Source organism: Entelurus aequoreus, linkage group LG09 (genome assembly GCF_033978785.1).
Source record: "Entelurus aequoreus isolate RoL-2023_Sb linkage group LG09, RoL_Eaeq_v1.1, whole genome shotgun sequence".
Lineage (NCBI taxonomy): Eukaryota > Metazoa > Chordata > Actinopteri > Syngnathiformes > Syngnathidae > Entelurus > Entelurus aequoreus.
In genome coordinates, this window is record NC_084739.1 from 77,823,059 (window position 1) to 77,838,154 (window position 15,096).

The following is a 15,096-nucleotide window of genomic DNA, read 5'->3' on the forward strand; positions in this document are numbered from 1 at the left end:
ACTAGTTCTAGCTATTAGGCTGTTCTACACTGCAAAAACTGAAATCTAAGTAAGATTAAATATCTCAAATAAGGGTGATATTTGCTTATTTTCTGTCTGATAAGATCATTCTTCTCACTAAGCAGATTTTATGTTAGAGTGTTTTACTTGTTTTAAGGGTTTTGGTCCTAAATGATCTCATTAAGATATTATAGCTTCTTGCTGAGATTTTATGACCTATATTGAGTAAAACATGCTTGAAACTAGAATATCAAGTGTTGCAAAGCTGTGTCATCAACACTCACAAGTATTAAACTATGTTTTTAAAGTAATAATTTCTTATTTCAAGCATGAAAAAAAAAAATCATAACTTTGACACAATTGTGTCTCATAATTAAAACAGATGACAGCCAAATGGACTTTGTTGTTTTATTTTCAATGAAACAATAGAAAACAAGTACTCATATACCGTAATTTCCGGACTATAAGCCGCACCTGACTATAAGCCGCACCAGCTAAATTTAGGGGAACATACAGATTGCTCCATATATAAGCCGCACCCGACTATAAGCCGCAGGGTTTTGATGTGTAATTACCGTAGTATATAGGGGTTCCTGCTACCACGGAGGGGATTGTCGGGACAGAGATGACTGTTTGGGAACGCAAAGCGTCCCATTTATTAACAATAAATCTTTCAATCATTCAGTCAAACTTTCACATCTTTGACATGGCGACAGCATTCGTGCAGAGTACAAATAATACAACGGTGCAAAGTAATACAAAGTGCTCACCTGTACGTTATCAAAATAACCAGCCTACCGGTATATGAAAAGTCAGTCTTTAATCATTGTGTCATCGTCTTCCTCCTGCGTACTAAAACCACCGAAATCCTCTTCGTCGGTGTCGGAGAAGAACAGGCCGTAAATAAGCCGCACCCTTGTATAAGCCGCAGGGACCAGAACGAGGGGAAAAAGTAGCGGCTTATAGTCCGGAAATTACGGTAGTAGTACAGTTGGCACAGTACAGTAAACTGACAGTTAATATTCAAACATTTAACATGTGACATTTCTAACTATTTTGACCAGGAATAGTTCATGCACATTCAGATAAATTCTTCAAAATTACAATTAAAAACATTTGGGCCGGGGGGCCGGGCTGTATATACTGTATGCGCAGTAATTGACTGAAAGAGCACGCACTTGGCGCGATGATGTCATGTTATCGGTGGAAAAATAAATTTTTAGACCATATGATTTGCCTGAGCGGCTAGGAGACCCCGAGAGTAACAAGCGCTTGCCTTGTTGCCTTTCCATTAAGAACAATAAATTAGTTTTTAGTATAAGTTTGCTGGTTTCAAGAAATGTACTGCCGAGCGCATATCATCATGTCAAGATAATGGCACTAGCATTTACTTAATATAAGAATATTTTTCAACATATTGAGCAAAAAGGTCTCTTTTTTTTCTACCAAGAAAAGTGCACTTGTTATTAGTCAGAATATTCTTATTTTAAGGTATTTTTGGGTGCATTGAGGTTAGCTAATTTTACTTGTTTTGGAAAGTCTTGACAAGCCAAATTTTCTTGTTCTATTGGCAGATAATTTTGCTTAGTTCAAATAAAATACCCCTCATTTTTGTATATTTTTTTTCTTGTTTTTGAACACAGACTTTTTGCAGTGTAGTTTTTATTTTTATTATTTTTTTATTTTATTTTATTTCTTAATACACTGTAGCACTTTGGGGTTGTTTACTCAATGTAAAGTGCTTTTTACAAACAAAATCTATTATTAACTCATTTACAGTCCAGAAAATACAGTATGTGGTTTTTGCGTAAACGGGCAAAATAGCCACAATATTAAAAGAGTTCAAACGCACTTGGGCACACACCGCCTCCAGACAGGACGCTGTGGAACATCTGCTCGAAAGTGATAGGTTAGCAACGCCGTGGTTTGCTTGTTTGCGTCTTCGAAAAATTACGCACATACACGCGTATGAGCACATAACATCCCCCCCGCCCTCAAACTCAGGGGAGATACAAAAAGGAAGCAATTAACTTGACTTTCAACAAAACCCCCAGCCAGAAAATATATTCAAATTATGCAAAAAGGGTAGAAAAGCTATTGTTTTCAAAGTGAACACGTGTTTAAAAGCTGCACGCTCGCTTCTCCCGCTATCAAAACAGGCATGCTGGAATGCTTTATTAGCGCGCCTCCAAATGAACCAAGCCGAGTGGAAAAGAAACCGTCGGAGGCCGCCGGCGGAGCCGCGCTAACGCTAATAAGACGGCCAAAAGTGCAATAAAGTCGACAATTAGGGCAAACATGTTCCGCCGCTTGAGACGGGCGGGAGATAGTCAGACGTAACAGAGAGAGCGTGCGACTGGCTTTAAACGAGGAGCTTCTGATAGCTGACGCTCCAAAACAAAGCGGGTAATTAAGTCTTTTCTTCACTTTGTTTGCTTGGGTAGGTCCGCCAGTAACAGCCTCACGTAGAGTCGTGGCGAGGGGGAAAAAGTGCAACGTAAGAGTGGCCGTCACTCTTGAACGCGAGCGATCACATCAGTTGTGTGAAGTCAGTCGAGTGCTTCTTGAAATAACTTCTGCTGCTTTTAACGCGCGGAATGAATCCACAATAATTGGAGGTTAAAGAAGCGATGTTGTCCTTGTTATGTTTTCGGGGATGTGCGTTTATTTCATCGACGGCTGGGAAGTGTTGAAGAGGAAGGCTATGATCACAAGCACATGCTTTAAAAACACACATCAACAGGTGGCGCTATAAGCTTAATTGTAGGGTTATTTCCCTTCATTTAAAGTGTGATCAGTTGCAGTTAGTGATGGGTGAATGACGCATTAGTGAATGTGTGGCACACTCACTGGCTGTATTGACAGTGTGTTGTCACTATTGACCCACAAAATGAATAGCAAATGCGATTGTTATTTTTTAAACAAAGAGGAATATGAAACTGGTCAACGAACCAAATTTTAAACAGGAAAAGAAGATAATTTACCTTATTTGGCGTTAAAAAGCCTTATATTGGGGTGGCCAATCAGTCTAGTATAAATCATATACTGATACTAACCTTGGTATCGACATCACCCCTTAATGGACCCTCCCCTTACGAGTCATGTAGCCTGGCCGCGAGACAGCAGTTGCTGTTATATTATCCTCTCTCCAGACCAGGGTTGCCCAAAGTGGGGACAGCAAGCTAAATGTGGCCCGTTGTGTCAAGATTCAAAGGAGTCTGAATACTTTCTGTACCCCAGTGGTCCCCAATCTTTTTGTAGCTGGGGACTGGTCAACGCTTGAAAATGACCGGGGGGTGGGGGGGATTTTTATTTATTTATTTATGTATTTTTTTTTCATAAATAAATACAATCATGTGTGCTTACGGACTGTATCCCTGCAGACTGTATTGATCTATATTGATATATAATGTATATATTGTGTTTTTTATGTTGATTTAATCAAATATAAAATAAAAAAATTGTTTTTATTTTATTTCTTGCGCGGCCCGGTACCAATCGGTGGTTGGGGACCACTGCTGTACCCCACTGCGTACACACACACAAGCACACAAGCACGCACGCACACACACACACGCGTATATACACATTTACATACACACATACACTACCGTTCAAAAGTTTGGGGTCACCCAAACAATTTTGTGGAATAGCCTTCATTTCTAAGAACAAGAATAGACTGTCGAGTTTCAGATGAAAGTTCTCTTTTTCTGGCCATTTTGAGCGTTTAATTGACCCCACAAATGTGATGCTCCAGAAACTCAATCTGCTCAAAGGAAGGTCAGTTTTGTAGCTTCTGTAACGAGCTAAACTGTTTTCAGATGTGTGAACATGATTGCACAAGGGTTTTCTAATCATCAATTAGCCTTCTGAGCCAATGAGCAAACACATTGTACCATTAGAACACTGGAGTGATAGTTGCTGGAAATGGGCCTCTATACACCTATGTAGATATTGCACCAAAAACCAGACATTTGCAGCTAGAATAGTCATTTACCACATTAGCAATGTATAGAGTGTATTTCTTTAAAGTTAAGACTAGTTTAAAGTTATCTTCATTGAAAAGTACAGTGCTTTTCCTTAAAAAATAAGGACATTTCAATGTGACCCCAAACTTTTGAACGGTAGTGTATATATACATATACACACATATATACAGGTATATGCACACACAAATATATATATATATATATATATATATATACACACACATATATAAACATATACACACACATACATACATTATATACAAATTGACGCACGCACGCAGACACATACATATGCACGCACACACACACACACACACACACACACACACACACACACACACACACACACACACACACACACACACATATATATATAGATCAATATATATCACTATTTTGAATTATCCCACACGTAAACAAACTTTGTAGCACAAGAGCATTTTAACGATAGAGGAAAAAAAAATACACAATACAAAACCCAAAACCAGTGAAGTTGGCACGTTGTGTAAATGGTAAATAAAAACAGAATACAATGATTTGCAAATCCTTTTCAACACATACAGGTATTCAATTGAATAGACTGAAAAGACAAGATACTTAACATTCCAACTGGCAAACTATTTTTTGCAAATATTAGCTCATTTGGAATTTGATGCCAGCAACACGTGACAAAGAAGTTGGGAAAGGTGGCAATAAATACTGATAAAGTTGAGGAATGCTCATCAAACACTTATTTGGAACATCCCACGGGTGAACAGGCTGATTGGGAACAGGTGGGTGCCATGATTGGGTATAAAAGCAGCTTCCATGAAATGCTCAGTCATTCACAAACAAGGATGGGGCGAGGGTCACCACTTTGTCAACAAATGCGTGAGCAAATTGTCCAACAGTTTAAGAACAACATTTCTCAACCAGCTATTGCAAGGAATTTAGGGATTTCACCATCTACGCTCCGTAATATCATCAAAAGGTTCAGAGAATCTGGAGAAATCACTGCACGTAAGCGGCAAGGTTGAAAACCAACATTTAATGCCCGTGATCTTCGATCCCTCAGGCGGTACTGCATCAAAAAGCGGCATCAGTGTGTAAAGGATATCACCACATGGGCTCAGGAACACTTTAGAAAACCACTGTCAGTAACTACAGTTGGTCGCTACATCTGTAAGTGCAAGTTAAAAGTCTACTATGCAAAGCCAAAGCCATTTATCAACAACACCCAGAAAAGCCGCTGGCTTCGCTGGGCCCGAGCTCATCTAAGATGGACTGATGCAAAGTGGAAATGTGGTCTGACGAGTCCACATTTCAAATTGTTTTTGGAAATTGTGGACGTTGTGTCCTGCGGACCAAAGAGGAAAAGAACCATCCGGATTGTTATCGGCGCAAAATTCAAAAGCCAGCATCTGTGATGGTATGGGGGTGTATTTGGGTAACTTACACATCTGTGAAGGCACCATTAATGCTGAAAGGTACATACAGGTTTTGGAGCAACATATGTTGACTTCCAAGTGACGTCTTTTTAATGGACGCCCCTGCTTATTTCAGCCACATTCTGCATGTGTTACAGCAGCGTGGCCTCATAGTAAAAGAGTGCGGGTACTAGACTGGCCTGCCTGTAGTCCAGACCTGTCTCCCATTGGAAATGTGTGGCGCATAATGAAGCCTAAAATAGCACAACGGAGACCCCCGGACTGTTGAACAACTTAAGCTGTACATCAAGCAAGAATGGGAAAGAATTCCACCTGAAAAGCTTCAAAAATTGGTCTCCTCAGTTCCCAAACGTTTACTGAGTGTTGTTAAAAGGAAAGGCCATGTAACACAGTGGTAAAAATGCCCCTTTGCCAACTTTTTTGCAATGTGTTGCTGCCATTAAATTCTAAGTTAATGATTATTTGCACAAAAAAAAAAGTTTCTCAGTTGGAACATTAAATATCTTGTCTTTGCAGTCTATTCAATTGAATATAAGTTGAAATGGATTTGCAAATCATTGTATTCTGTTTTTATTTACCATCTACACAACGTGCCAACTTCACTGGTTTTGGGTTTTGTAAGTAAGAATAAAACTTACTTATGGAGATAAAAAGTATCAATACAACTAGAACAAAAATGTATTGAATAGAAATGAAAATTGGACGTGTGTACACTGGAACTAACTAAAATATCATAAAAATTACCCAAAATAGTGAATCAAAATAAAATAAAAATTTAAAATAAAAAATAAAAAACACAGACAAATGTCCTGGCACCACGTCCAGCTACACTCCTTGCACGTTTAAGATATCATACGACTTTTTGTTCAAACAAAGTCAATAATGCCTTTTTTTGTGGTCCCTTTTATTTAGAAAAGTATCAAAAAGTACCGAAATACATTTCGGTACTGGTACCCCAATATTTATCCCCAGCTCCACTATATGTCCTTGTGGCTTGTGCAGCCCTTTGAGACACTCGTGATTTAGGGCTATATAAGTCAACTTTGATTGATTGATTGATTGATATTGAATCTTGCATAACTTGATGACAACACATTAAGAGTTTGTAGGTTTACACACATCCTAATGGTGACGCTACCACCACGTGGATCAAGTGGACGCACACACACGCACACACACACACACACACACACACAGACAGTCCAATGACCGTAAAGGACTAAGCCCTTATAGGCTTTGAACACAAGAGGGTGTTTATGTGAATCAATGATCAAAGTGAGCACTGAGAGCATCACTTGTTGCACACACACACACACACACACACACACACACACACACACACACACACACACACACACACACACACACACACACACACACACACACACACACACACACACACACACACACACACACACACACACACACACACACACACACACACACACACACACACACCTTATTCCACTTGACATTCACAATCAATTAAAGCAATGTTAAGACCGTCTGACCGAGTGGTTGACTCAATACTCACATCAGAAGATACAAGCGCACGCCACAGCGACACGCGGGAAAGGTCAGAGTCAATAGCGCCTCCACTGCTACGTGCTAGGCGGAGCATCACGCCACCAGTCGGCCTGGACTCCAACCGAGAGGCACGACTGACTGATGCGCTCACGGCGTCGGTCAGTCGGACCTCACGGATAGGACTGAGCCCTCGATAGTATACGGCCCGGCTGGGGGCGGGAAGGGTTGGTAGGAAACGAGAGGCGTATTTTAGCACTTTAAATGAAGCTGCTAAAATACTGTTACTTGACCGCCCACTGATTTGTAACTCACATACCCTCTATGTCAGTGTTTTTCAACCACTAGTGTGCCGTGACATACAGTCTGGTGTGCCGTGGGAGATGATCTAATTTGACCTATTTGGGTGAAAAATATTTTTTGCAAACCAGTAATTATAGTCTGCAAATGAAGTGTTGTTGTTGAGTGTCGGTGTTGTCTAGAGCAGTGGTTCTCAAATGGGGGTACGCGTACCCCTGGGGGTACTTGAAGGTATGCCAAGGGGTACGTGAGATTTTTTTTAAATACTCTAAAAATAGCAACAATTCAAAAATCCTTTATAAATATATTTATTGAATAATACTTCAACAAAATATGAATGTAAGTTTATAAACTGAACATCAAGTCAAGTAGGCTATTCTATTCATTAGCATAAAGCCAGAGTTTCCCCCATGCCATGATGGTTTGACCCTCACTAAAATGTCTGTCAAAAAGAACTGTGAAAAGAAATGCAACAATGCAATATTCAATGTTGACAGCTAGATTTTTTGTGGACATGTTCCATAAATATTGATTTATTTTTTTGTGAAGAAATGTTTAGAATGAAGTTCATGAATCCAGATGGATCTCTATTACAATCCCCAAAGAGGGCACTTTAAGTTGATGATTACTTCTATGTGTAGAAATCTTTATTTATAATTGAATCACTTGTTTATTTTTCAACAAGTTTTTAGTTATTTTTATATCTTTTTTTTCCAAATAGTTCAAGAAAGACCACTAAAAATTAGCAATATTTTGCACTGTTATACAATTTAATAAATCAGAAACTGATGACATAGTGCTGTATTTGACTTCTTTATCTCTTTTTTTCAACCAAAAATGCTTTGCTCTGATTAGGGGGTACTTGAATTAAAAAAATGTCCACAGGGGGTACATCACTGGAAAAAGGTTGAGAACCACTGGTCTAGAGCTCGGCAGAGTAACCATGTAATACTCTTCCATATCAGTAGGTGGCAGCAGGTAGCTAATTGCTTTGTAGATGTCGGAAACAGCGGGAGGCAGTGTGCAGGTAAAAAGGTATCTAATGCTTAAACCAAAAATAAACAAAAAGTGAGTGCCCCTAAGAAAAGGCATTGAAGCTTAGGGAAGGCTATGCAGAATGAAACTAAATTTGAACTGGCCACAAAGTAAACAAAAACAGAATGCTGGACGACAGCAAAGACTTACTGTGGAGCAAAGACGGCGTCCACAATGTACATCCGAACATGACATGACAATCGACAATGTCCCCACAAAGAAGGATAACAACAATCAAATATCCTTGATTGTTAAATCAAAGTAGATGCGGGAAATATCGCTCAAAGGACGACATGAAACTGCTACAGGAAAATACCAAAAAAAGAGAAAAAGCCACCAAAATAGTAGCGCAAGACAAGAACTAAAACACTACACACAGGAAAACAGAAAACAACTCCAAATAAGTCACGGCGTGATGTGACAGGTGGTGACGGTACACCTACTTTGAGACAAGAGCTATATTGATGCATGCTTGGTTATGGTTTAAAGTCATACCCAAAAATTGCGATAACGACTTATTACTGTCAACTGAGTTTCATTTTTTTTATGATTTCTGCTTGGCCCAAAAAAGGTTGAAAAACACTGCTCTATGTATTGTACTTGTGTTTTAAATTGCCTATCATTATACCATTTCAATATTGTTGTGTATTTTTAATCCTGTGTCATTTTAATTGTGGATGTTAGATGCATCAATAAAGGACTACAGATGGAAATTAGCATGATGCTAAATCTGGTGCAGCCAGCTTCTTAATGTAACTGCACATTGTCCTTCAGATAAACAAATACACACAAACAAACGTTGGGACAGGTGAAGACGGACGAGAGGATTGGGGGGCGAAAGTGCATACCTGGGCTCCTTCGGCGGGGCTGAGCGGGGAGCTGGAGGAGGCGGTGGTGGGTGTGGAGGAAGGCGAGGAGGTGGAGGAGGACGGGGATGAAGGCCCGGCGGCTGCGCTCGGTCTGACCTCGGCGAGTTTCTTCAGCTTCAGGTCCACGTGCTTACTGTTGGGTCCTGAGATAAACACACACAACATTACCAAAGAAACAGTAGATTACTTGTATTAATCATTTGTTATTATGATATATTTGTATATGTCAACATTATGTCTGAAAACCATTCCAAAACCTCGTTCTTCAAGTACTGCCGGAAATTATTATGCTATTACATTTTGTACTAATACTAATGAGTGCCCTTTTAATCAGGCATAGAAGCCGGATCACTTTTTGTTGGCCCTCCAGATATTCTAAAAACGTCACTACAGAACAACTGCTCAGTCCCCTAGAACGAGTGCTGGGCTGATAAATGGACATCAATGTACAGTACAGGCCAAAAGTTTGGACACAACTTCTCATTTCAATGCGTTTTCTTTATTTTCATGACTATTTACACTACCGTTCAAAAGTTTGGGGTCACATTGAAATGTCCTTATTTTTTAAGGAAAAGCACTGTACTTTTCAATGAAGATAACTTTAAACTAGTCTTAACTTTAAAGAAATACACTCTATACATTGCTAATGTGGTAAATGACTATTCTAGCTGCAAATGTCTGGTTTTTGGTGCAATATCTACATAGGTGTATAGAGGCCCATTTCCAGCAACTATCACTCCAGTGTTCTAATGGTACAATGTGTTTGCTCATTGGCTCAGAAGGCTAATTGATGATTAGAAAACTCTTGTGCAATCATGTTCATACATCTGAAAACAGTTTAGCCCGTTATAGAAGCTACAAAACTGACCTTCCTTTGAGCAGATTGAGTTTCTGGAGCATCACATTTGTGGGGTCAATTAAACGCTCAAAATGGCCAGAAAAAGAGAACTTTCATCTGAAACTCGACAGTCTATTCTTGTTCTTAGAAATGAAGGCTATTCCACAAAATTGTTTGGGTGACCCCAAACTTTTGAATGGTAGTGTACATTGTCACTGAAGGCATCAAAACTTTGACACCTGTGAAGTGAAAACCATTTCAGGTGACTACACTGCAAAAAGTCAGTATTCAAAAACAAGGGAAAAAAATACAAAAATTAGGGGTATTTTACTTGAACTAAGCAAAATTATCTGCCAATAGAACAAAAAAATTTGGCTTGTCAAGACCTTCCAAAACAAGTAAAATTAGCTAACCTCAATGAACCCAAAAATACCTTAAAATAAGTACATTCTCACTAATAACAAGTGCACTTTTCTTGGTAGAAAAAAAAATGAGACCTTTTTCCTCAATATGTTGAAAAATATTCTTAAATATAAGTAAATGCTAGTGCCATTATCTTGACATAATGATATGCGCTCGGCATCATGATTTTATTTTTCATGCTTGAAGTAAGAAATTATTACTTAAAAAATTAGTTTTATACTTGTGAGTAGGGATGTCCGATAATGGCTTTTTTGCCGATATCCGAAATTGTCCAACTCTTAATTACTGCCTAATTTGGACAACCAGGTATGGTGAAGATAAGGTCCTTTTTAAAAAAATTAATTAAATAAAATAAGATAAATAAATTAAAAACATTTTCTTGAATAAAAAAGAAAGTAAAACAATATAAAAACAGTTACATAGAAACTAGTAATTAATAAAAATGAGTAAGCAGCACGCACAATCATGTGTGCTTACGGACTGTATCCCTGCAGACTGTATTGATATATATTGATGAGAAATGTCCGATAATATCGGCCTGCTGATGTTATCGGACGATAAATGTGTTAAAATGTAATATCGGAAATTATCGGTATCGTTTTTTAAATTATCGATATCGTTTTTTATTTTTATTAAATCAACATAAAAACACAAGATACACTTACAATTAGTGCACCAACCCAACCCCATTTTGAAGAAACTAGAATATAAAACATGTTTTCAGTTATTTCATTTTTTTTTGTTAAGTACATAACTCCACATGTGTTCATTCATAGTTGTGATGCCTCTAGTGACAATCTACAATGTAAATAGTCATGAAAATAAAGAAAACGCATTGAATGAGAAGGTGTGTCCAAACTTTTGGCCTGTACTGTATATCGCGATAGACTGTATCAAAATTGATGTAATTGATATGAAAAATGTGTTCAATAAAATGTTCGATCTATGCATTTTGTTTTGATCGGAAAAATCCGAAATATACCAAGCAAGGTTGGTTGCAGGAACATAGGCAAAACAGGAAGTGATGACTGAACAGTGGGAGTGACCGGCTAACAGCCAATCAGGTGACAGTATCAACTAGCAAATTTGATTGCGACGTCTTGTTGATTCTTTGCATGGGGTGAGAAGAGAAAGTAAAAATGAAGAAATTGTGGATAAAACAGGAAAAGTCACCTCGACAGTATGACAGTTTTTTAGATGTTTTCAAATGGATCCTAGTCTTTAGTCGCGCTCACCGGGTTTCTATTCAAACCTCACCTGTTTCCTAATCGGGTATATCCAAACAACAAAGAGGAATTGAAATGCAGGACTCTATAAATTAAAAAAATAAAATAAAATATAACAAATACGCTCCTTTGAAGTTCTGTATTGTTTTTCAGACCATAGGGAGCACCGTATTATAAAGTGCATTCATTAATTAGGCCCAAGCTGTTTGTTTACATGCTTTTTTTTCATTTCTCTTTGCTATTTGGGCTTATTGGACCCTAATTAGAATAAAAATTAAGAATCATCTTTTGATATGATGTACTTAGTCCATAAGTAACAAACATGTACTTCATGTTTAGTGACATGCTAATTCTTATTTTTACAAACTCCAAATTCCATTGTATGTTATACTCTTCTGACACCACCAGATGGCAGTATAAGTGTCCACATAAGCGGCATTAGACTCCAATTCAGTAGTGTACACAATTTTGGAAATAAGAGCTAAAAGGTGCCGTCCACGCATGTGGCCAACTAAGCCTTTAGAGATTTTAAAGAGGTCATGTTGTCATTTTTTTCTAGATTTAAAACACTTCCTTGTGGTCTACGTAACATGTAATGGTGGTTCTTATGTCAAAATGTTACATATATTATGTTTTACAGACCATCTTCAAGTCGCTTTCTGACCGTCTCTTCTTATTTACGTGCCTCCACTTTGACAGCGTCTTCTCCCCGCCATCTTTGTTGTACGGGTAGTTTTTAGCGTTTCCATAGCGAGTCTACTGACAGATATAAGTTAAAACTGTACGCTACTTTGTATTAGAAATGGCAACAGCAACAAGAGGATAGAGAAAAAGAAGGAGCTTATTGTCTACGGCGCGGTCTACAATGGCGCACATGTGCAGATCCCAAATACATATCAGCAGGTACCAGAAAGTAAGAAAAGTTGGTTTTGCATATTATGAAACAAAACGCCAGATAACGTCTGGGGGGTCCTTATAGACACACCATAATAATACCGTATGTTGAAGCACAGTACGTCTGACTATGGTAGTCATAAGGCTCCGACGATCCATCAAGCGGCGCGGCTTCGTAGCTTATGGAAGTTGTACTTAAACATTTTTACAGATTACTACTCAGTGGCCTAGTGGTTAGAGTGTCCGCCCTGAGATCGGTAGGTTGTGAGTTCAAACCCCGGCCGAGTCATACCAAAGACTATAAAAATGGGACCCTTTACCTCCCTGCTTGGCACTCAGCATCAAGGGTTGGAATTGGGGGTTAAATCACCAAAAATTATTCTTGGGCACGGCCACCGCTGCTGCCCACTGCTCCCCTCACCTCCCAGTTGGTGAACAAGGGTGATGGGTCAAATGCAGAGAATAATTTCGCCACACTTAGTGTGTGTGTGTGTGACAATCATTGGTACTTTAATTTCATTTCATTTAATTTTTGAGCGCCGTGTGTAAGGTTCTATATTCTCTTTTTTGGTGTTTTGGTTTTGGTGTTGCTTGCTTACGGGTACTTGCTCGCGTCATTTATTGAACAGCCTGCACATATCTCTTTTATGTGTGACTGCCATCTACTGGTCACACTTATCATTACACCATGTACCAAATAAAATTGCACAACCAGAAATATAGGACGTACTGTTGATTGTTGAGAAGATGAAAGGATTTTAAAGTGTGCCTTATGGTCAGAGAAACCCGGGAATAGTAATTTAGTCCAGTGTTATTAAAATAATAATTACTGCAGAACATAAATGTATTTGTTGAGCATTTCTTACGTATTCCTTATTGTTGCACCTTCAAACGTCAAACGTGATTTAACAATTTTCTTGACATTGAGTGTTTTCATGGTTGTGTTGACGAGTTCTTAGCCCATTCAAAGCATCAGCCTTTTTTGTTTTTTAATCCACGAATCTCTTGCAAAACCCTCTAAATGTATTTTGTGACGACTAAAAGGGAGCCTAATCGTCTTTAAGTGCTAATTTGTTTGTCTGCCTGCTTCCTCCTCGCCCTCAAGCGTCACCTTGCTTGCAGGGAGTAGCGAGCAGAGGAGGGCGACCTTTTCATGTGTGACCTCCTCCCCGTGTCATGCGCGCGCACACACACACACACACGCACACACACAGGTTATCATTTGGAATGGGGACCAAGTTTTTGATCATCACTTGTGGGGACCACCCTTTCTACAGGTTGTGGAGGCTTAAAAAAAATGGTGTAAAATGGCCACTGCCCAGTTAGCTCATACACGTCTTTAAATCTCTGGATTGATGAAGTAATGTGCTGATCATTCCTACTGGGGACCCTGAGGAAAAAGAGTTAATATGGTTAATGGTGACCAAATTTAAATAATTTTGCATAATTCACACAAATTTGTACGTAAATACTGAGGACCATTTAAAAAAAAGAAAAGTTCAAATGAAATATGACATGATCCTCAGAATACAACACTACAGCTGTCCTCTTATAGGAAGTTTCACCACTTAAATGTTAAAGCAAATCCTGCATCTTCTGTGACATTACTGAAAACTGCTATTTAGCAGTAATGAAGTTGTCTGCAACTCCAACTAGCATATATAGAAGGATGGAACATTCTGAATGTGAATCATACTTTAAGGCAGGGGTCGGCAACCCAAAATGTTGAAAGAGCCATATTGGACCAAAAATACAAAAACAAATCTGTCTGGAGCCGCAAAAAATTAAAAGCCATCTTACATACAGATAGTGTGTCAAGAGATATACATTTAAAGGACTTAAAGGAAACTAAATGAGCTCAAATATAGCTACAAATGAGGCATAATGATGCAATATGTACATATAGCTAGCCTAAATAGCATGTTAGCATCGATTAGCTAGCATTAATGCAGTAACCAAATATGTCTGATTAGCACTCCACACAAGTCAATAACATCAACAAAACTCACCTTTGTGCCTTCACGCACCACGTTAACAGTTGGGTGGACAAAATGAGAGAGAAAAAGAAGTGGCATAAAACACGTCCTAGAAAGCCGGAGAAAGTTATACATGGAAACAAACTAAGGTGAGTTCAAGGACCGCCAAAATTAGTAGGACAAAACGGCGCTCGCCAAATACTCGAATCAGTGAAGCATGTTTAATATAAACAGTGTGTTATAACAATTAGTGTCATGTTTGTCCTCCTACAGAAACCATATTAAAACAAAAAATATATTTTTTCCCCTCATCTTTTTCCATTTTTCATACATTTTTGAAAAAGCTCCAGAGAGCCACTAGGGCGGCGCTAAAGAGCCGCATGCGGCTCCAGAGCCGCGGGTTGCCGACCCCTGCTTTAAGGTAATAATGTTTTATAATCATGCTGTATGAAAATGTCATCCTAAGGAACACTAAACCAGATTTTGTTTTTGGAAAAATAGATTAGTTTTAACTAAGGATGGATACCATACAGAATCACAGTACTATTAATGCCAGGATAACAAATGTTTCACTTTTCAAGAAAATTAATATTCT

At 38.6% G+C, this 15,096-nt stretch overlaps 1 protein-coding gene across 7 annotated transcripts in view; it reads right to left on the minus strand.

Annotated features, from left to right (window-relative positions):
- The window catches only part of ehbp1 (EH domain binding protein 1), a 409,577-nt gene that overhangs the window by 113,881 nt on the left and 280,600 nt on the right, over positions 1 to 15,096 (minus strand). For all 7 annotated transcript variants that reach the window (XM_062059494.1, XM_062059493.1, XM_062059495.1 and 4 more), the window contains one exon: positions 9,124 to 9,287. In XM_062059494.1, coding sequence (XP_061915478.1) covers positions 9,124 to 9,287 — 164 coding nt within the window. The remainder of the gene's footprint in view (positions 1 to 9,123; positions 9,288 to 15,096) is intronic.